This window comes from Sardina pilchardus, chromosome 2 (assembly GCF_963854185.1).
Source record: "Sardina pilchardus chromosome 2, fSarPil1.1, whole genome shotgun sequence".
NCBI lineage: Eukaryota > Metazoa > Chordata > Actinopteri > Clupeiformes > Clupeidae > Sardina > Sardina pilchardus.
The window spans coordinates 32,712,668-32,718,667 of NC_084995.1; the positions used below are offsets into that span (position 1 = coordinate 32,712,668).

At 45.8% G+C, this 6,000-nt stretch overlaps 1 protein-coding gene across 1 annotated transcript in view; it reads right to left on the reverse strand.

The window, feature by feature from the left end:
- Nucleotides 1-1,580: 1,580 nt before the first annotated feature.
- Nucleotides 1,581-6,000, reverse strand: part of eif2b3 (eukaryotic translation initiation factor 2B, subunit 3 gamma) — a 33,226-nt gene continuing 28,806 nt past the window's right edge. Inside the window, exons 11-12 of the mRNA XM_062527547.1 lie at nucleotides 5,899-6,000; nucleotides 1,581-1,766 (exon numbers count right to left, since the gene is read on the reverse strand). Coding sequence (XP_062383531.1) covers nucleotides 1,714-1,766; nucleotides 5,899-6,000 — 155 coding nt within the window. The 3' untranslated portion in view covers nucleotides 1,581-1,713. The remainder of the gene's footprint in view (nucleotides 1,767-5,898) is intronic.

The window sequence follows — 6,000 nt, forward strand, 5'->3', positions numbered from 1 at the left end:
ACACAGAACACAGTCCAGGAGAGAGCGCACGCACACACACGCACACACACGCACACACACACACACACACACAAAACACACATGACCTGAAGGACTGGGCCTATGGCGAGGCGTCTTTGTCTAAATATACAGACCTTGGGGAGAGCACTCCCACCTGGGCCTGACCTGCCACTTTGTGCGAAGCCACCGTTGTCGAGCGGGGTTGCCGAGTGGCATCCAATCAGATAGCGGCGAGTTAACGTGTGAATTAAATTAAGTGCGCCTCGCACTGAGAGGGGGGAACCCAGGGCAGAACTCGAGAAGAGGCGAAAACGAGACCGTTTCAGTTCAGGCAGTTCACATTCCTCCCCCAAAAAGCGCTCCCTCTAATTTGCCTGGTCTGACTGATATAAAAGTTGTCAAAACACGAGTCTGTTCACAGAGGAAACCCGGGCAAAAAAAAAATCTTTCCTACACGAAAGATCAAGCCGAAAACATTCTTTTTCGAGAGCACTGTGTGGCTTTAATGATTTCTTACTCTGGTCTGGGTGGAAGTGAGCCCGTACAGTGGGAGGTTAGATAAACCTGGACTAAAACGTACGCTCCTCGAGGAAAAACAGAGAAAAAAGAAAACAACGTGCGAGGGAAAGGGTTTCATTAGTAATTATAGTGAGTGATTAACAACAGAGTTAAACGCACCGAAATTACAATACGTGGTCGAAGAGACAAGGATCTTTTGACAATTACAGCAATTAACCTAAATGACTCCAGTTGGCCACAGACACAACAAAACTCAGAGCGTGTAAATCACGCCATGAGGTCAGAGCATCTTCCTCGAGGCCTCGTCATCCTTCATGACCAAGGATCCTCAGACCTGTAATTTAAGAGATGCGTTGCCGATGGTATGCCATAAATCTCCCACGGCATGAAGAACGAAGGAGAGTGTTTGTGTGTGTGTGTGTGAGAGAGAGAGAGAGGGAGAGAGAAAGAGAGGGAACGAGAGAGCTAAAGAAGAAAGAGACAGAGCAAATAAGAAGGGCTGTATTCTGGCATTCTGGAAGAGGAAGAGCGTGAGTGAGCAAGAGGGGGGGGAGAGAGAGAGAGAGAGAAGAGAGGGAGAGAGGGAGGGCTGTAACTCGTCGGGATCTCGCTGGGTGGTCCATCCCTCCATTTTCTTTCTTTTTCTTCCTCCCCCCTCTCCTTGTGTACAAATAAACTCAAGCCCATTGTGGTTATCTGTTCGCTGTAGCATTGGGACACACACACACACACACTCACACACACACTCACTCGCTCACGGTGGTCATGGGAAGGGGGTCCTGGAGGTCCCGCCAAACAAACAGCACCTCCACAGAGCCGCCTTTACAGCCCGGCGTCTCAGCTGAATCTATACGGCAGGAGAGCGCGGCAGCATGAATGAACAGCTCTCTCTCTCCCTCCCTCTCTCTCCCTTTCTCTCTCTCAAACACAGCATTCCCTCTGATGTCTTTACAACCAAAAAGGTCACCACAAGAGGCAACTGAAGAAACATGTGTAAGCGGACAATATCCCCCACTATAACTAAAAAAAAAAAAAAAAGGATGACACTGAGAATGTTTTGATAAATAGCTGGCATTTATTTGGACACTGTGTGTGGATGTGTTGATAAAGAGCTATGGTGGAGGAGGCCAGATCGTCCCATCCGCTTTGGCCTCTCTTGGGTCCTCTGTGAAAAAGCGTCTTTCCCAAGGTCTCCTAGATCTCCATGAGCTGATCGGACCCAACAATGACCTCATTGGTTCTTTCGGCTGCAAGAAAAAGCAAAAGAAAGTTCATTTAGACAAGACTCACAAACAGGAGAGGCATACTGTACAACCCTTTATTCGACATGAGAGCAATGTAAATGTGTTTCTCTCATCATTGTAGGCAAAAGCAAATCACAGACAAGTCTGTTCACACTTCAAGTATAAACAGATGATGTCATTGGGCAACTGTATTTGCTGCTTGTGTTCTGTGCTTAAATGCAAATGCACAACCCAAGCACATGTCGATATTATGTAAGACTATTTACAAATTATTTTGATTTAGGTTACCAGTCACAAATAGAGCAGTCATACACACACACACACACATAGCTGTAGGTTCTGCAACACACACACACACAGTTTCAGGGTCTGCAAGACACACACACACGCACGCACACACACACACACACACACACACACACACACACACACACACACACACACACACACACACACACTGCTCTAGCTTCAGGGTCTGCTAGGTAACCGCTCCAAACCAAATCACGGAGAGGGGTAATTAATGTTCCATATAAATACATATTTTAGTGTGACGGAATCTGTACAAAAAGACTGCTTTAGCATTTCTCAGTTTGGGGAAAGATAAATAGAGCATGGAACGCTAGGAGAGCGCTACATTTCCAAACCCAGGAGCGAGAGACTGTTTTTTATTTTACTTTTGAGGTGGCGGTGGTGTACGTGTGTGTGGAGAAGTGTGTGTGTGTGGGGGGGGGGGGGGGGGGGGGGATTAAGACACAGAACATGGAGTGATTCCCAAGTTTTGAGGGGAACGTCTGGCCTCCTGGGCGCATGCTGGGGAAAGTGACCACCTGCAGGAGAGCAACACCTGACTCCCGCAAGCATGACCCTCCACGCCAGGGTGGTCCTCCGGCAGCCGCGGCTGCCCATCCTCACCCACCGGGCCAGCGGGGAATAAACCGTAATACCTTAGGCAGCAACACAACACAAGCACGGCCTGTACCGGCCCAACCTGGCTGATAGATTGGTTCTGGATCCACTTGCGCTGTGTGCTGCATGATGGCAGAAACGTATTCCAATACTGATTTCCCGATTTGATTCAGTGCCGGATCTTAATGAGTGATGGTGTTTAAACAAAACGTGTGTGTGCTGTGTGTGTTTGCAGCGCCCTGCTTCCACTCTCCGACGCTCTTTGAGTGCACACTGTTTTTTGTTTCCTCTCATGAATGCAGCTATTCTAGATGACAAGTGACGAAGGCAGAGGCATGGCTACGTTCTAGCCAAACTTCTTTGGTTCGTTGATAAACCAGATGCTTTAAGCTAATTATCAAACCGAAAGTCTGGAGTTTAGGTGCATCACTGACAGTGACGCCAAGCCCTCGGGCATGAAAAGCCTTGAGCCTTGCCATTATATTTATGAATTTAGGATGACAGGTTAATGGATGTGATAGATAACATAACATAATTACGCCCTCAATAATTATAAATGTTTGAGGAAGAGATTTTTTCATCATCAGAGTTTAACGAGGCACTTAACAGCAATGACTTTGTTTAAGTTCAGCCTACTTACTGATGTGGTTAACATGTGCAAATGCAATGTTTACTCTGGTAACTTTATCACATCAACTTGAAAGCTGCTAAAAACATTAGGTGTTCATAAAGAGATAAATAATCCTGGTTATAAATGATCTACAGTATTTAATCTAATCCAATCTGCAGGCATACATGCTTCTCTATAATTTTCTTTATTACTTTAAAATGTAGAGCCTGTAGACGCCACCAAAGAAGTGCATTGAGTCCTATTATAAGCGGCACTAATGATATATGGTTGAAATATACTTAGCAAAAGAAATTCATACCTTCCTATATACTTTTGGTCTTTAATCAGACAAAGAGGACGCATGCAACACCTCTGTAACCTCTGTTAGTTACTCTACTTTGACTTTCTATAGCAGACAGAATTAAATACAAATCCTTCATTTTAGCCTACAGGACACTTACTGGAATTGCTATCTAAGTTTCATTATCCAGATTACGTCCCCTTTCGACCACTGTGGTTTTCTGTTGAATGTCAAGAGGTCACACTCAAGACTCTTTTCCTCTGTGATTCCCCATTGGTGGAACGAGTTACCCAATGCTCTATGTCATTGTGATAGTTTTGGGATATTTATGCTTTCTGTTTAAATGAAACACATTTTCATAGTTGATATTTGAAATTTATATTTTGCTATTATAATTGATATTGTTGTTATCATTGCTATTATTATTATAGTTATATATTATAATGTAGCTAGTATTTTTAACTTATAATGTAGTGTACTGTAAGTCGCTTTGGACAAAAGCGTCTCCAAAATACTATACATAAAAACATGATCAATGTATTAAAGCAGACGATGAAAGTATTCATGGCTTCAATAACTATCTGTTTGGCAATTATATCACAATGTAATTTGGTCAGTGTTGAAAAAGCAGAGCAGAAACAAAACGGTCAGATGAAAGAGGACTCTTATTCCATCACTTTTCCTGACGTTTTGGATCTCTGCTGTGGTACTGTTTCAATATTGGCATCGAGATATTTATCGAGATATTTATGTCAGAACTTTGGTATGGTGATGATGACACCAACTGCAACCATGGAGTTGGACGGAGCCACACTTGCGGTCCACTGGCGTGTAGCTCCACCTGTAGTGTTCCCGTCAGTCCTCGGCTCGGTGATTAGCGAGGGCTACGGGCCTGCAGAGAGGACATGTCATCCCCCACGAGTGTCCAGCCTGCCGACATCCTCCAGAGGGGGAAAAAAGGCAGGGCGTGGACTGGGGATTCTGTGTGTTCTTTCGAGCGCTTCTTTAATCTGCACTAATACCGTCATCATATTGAAATGTCATTCAAATCTTATTTATAGTGGTATCCTTGGTTTAGAGGCTGGACTTTTTTTTTTTTTTTTTTTTTTTTAACACTGGTGCCAAAACCATCTAAAACGGAGCACAGTTTTCAAGTAGCTTCAAAGGCCTGCAAGTGCTCGTTATTTCAGGAGGGTAGGGACATCAAAACTACAGGGCAACTTGGCACTTTGATGAGTTTATTTTTTTCCCTATTAAATTAAGACGATGACTCTGCTTCAGAAGTCTCCGAGGGAGCGCCTGTCATCCCCCGAAGCTCCTTGGGGCAGGATATTTATTGCAGTTATTATAAGAAATGCCTTTTAAATAATAGGTTACAATAACCTCGGCGCTGGGTTGCTTTCCTTTATTCTGGGCGATATCTTTGAATTGGTGGTCTTTAGCGAGGCTTGTAGATCTCCACTGAATAGCGGGGCTGTGTGTGTGTGTGATGTATTAGTGTGTGTGTGTGGTGGGCTTGCGGGTGTTGTACAGCAGTCTAACTTTGGGATTTCTGGCAGTAGGTCTGTGTGGCCCAGCCTTTGGAGGTTATGCTGGGCTAATCAGGTCCAGTCGCACTTTGATACCCCATACAGTGGTGAGAGAATGGTGAGGCGGGGGGGGGGGGGGGGGGCAGGAGAGGAGGGGTGGGGCTGGGGGGGGGGGGGTGGCTAGGGTCTGGAGGCTGGAAATTGTTGCAGTTCGGAGGCGGGGGTGTGTGGAGCAGCAACACCCTGTTGTTCAGTCAATTAGGCCCGGGCAGTCTCTGGACATCTTAAGTCTGCCTCTGGCGGTGTCATTGATGGAGAGGTTAGAGACCAGGGCTCGGACCACCCGGAATACAACAGCCTCCAGCCACACACAAGCACGCACACACAAGCACGCACACACACACACACACACACACACGGACACACAGGTTTGCATTCACTCTCACACACCCATGCAAAGCCCACAGTCTGATTTAAGACTGAGCGGATTAAGAATATTAAAAATAAAGCTCAATTGTACACATAAGCTTTGGTTTTAATGCGCTATTAAAGCAGATTACAAGCCACGGCTCACTCTCTCCCTCTCTCTGTGTCACACTCACACACATAAACACAAGTTGACTGAAAGGAACACACACACACACACACACACACAAACACAGAGGTGTGTGCCCAGAGCAGAATATTTGTGTGTGTGTGCATGCGTGTGTGTGTGCGTGCATGCGTGTGTGTGTGTGTGTGTGTGTGTGTGTAAAAGTGTGGAGTGGTGGATCAGTGTTGGGTGCTCACCCTCTGGCTCTATGCGCTGGCTGCTGCCCACCAAACAGTACTTAATGTCAGCGCCGCGCCCAATCACCGCGTTGCTGCAGATCACGCTGCCCTGGATGTTAC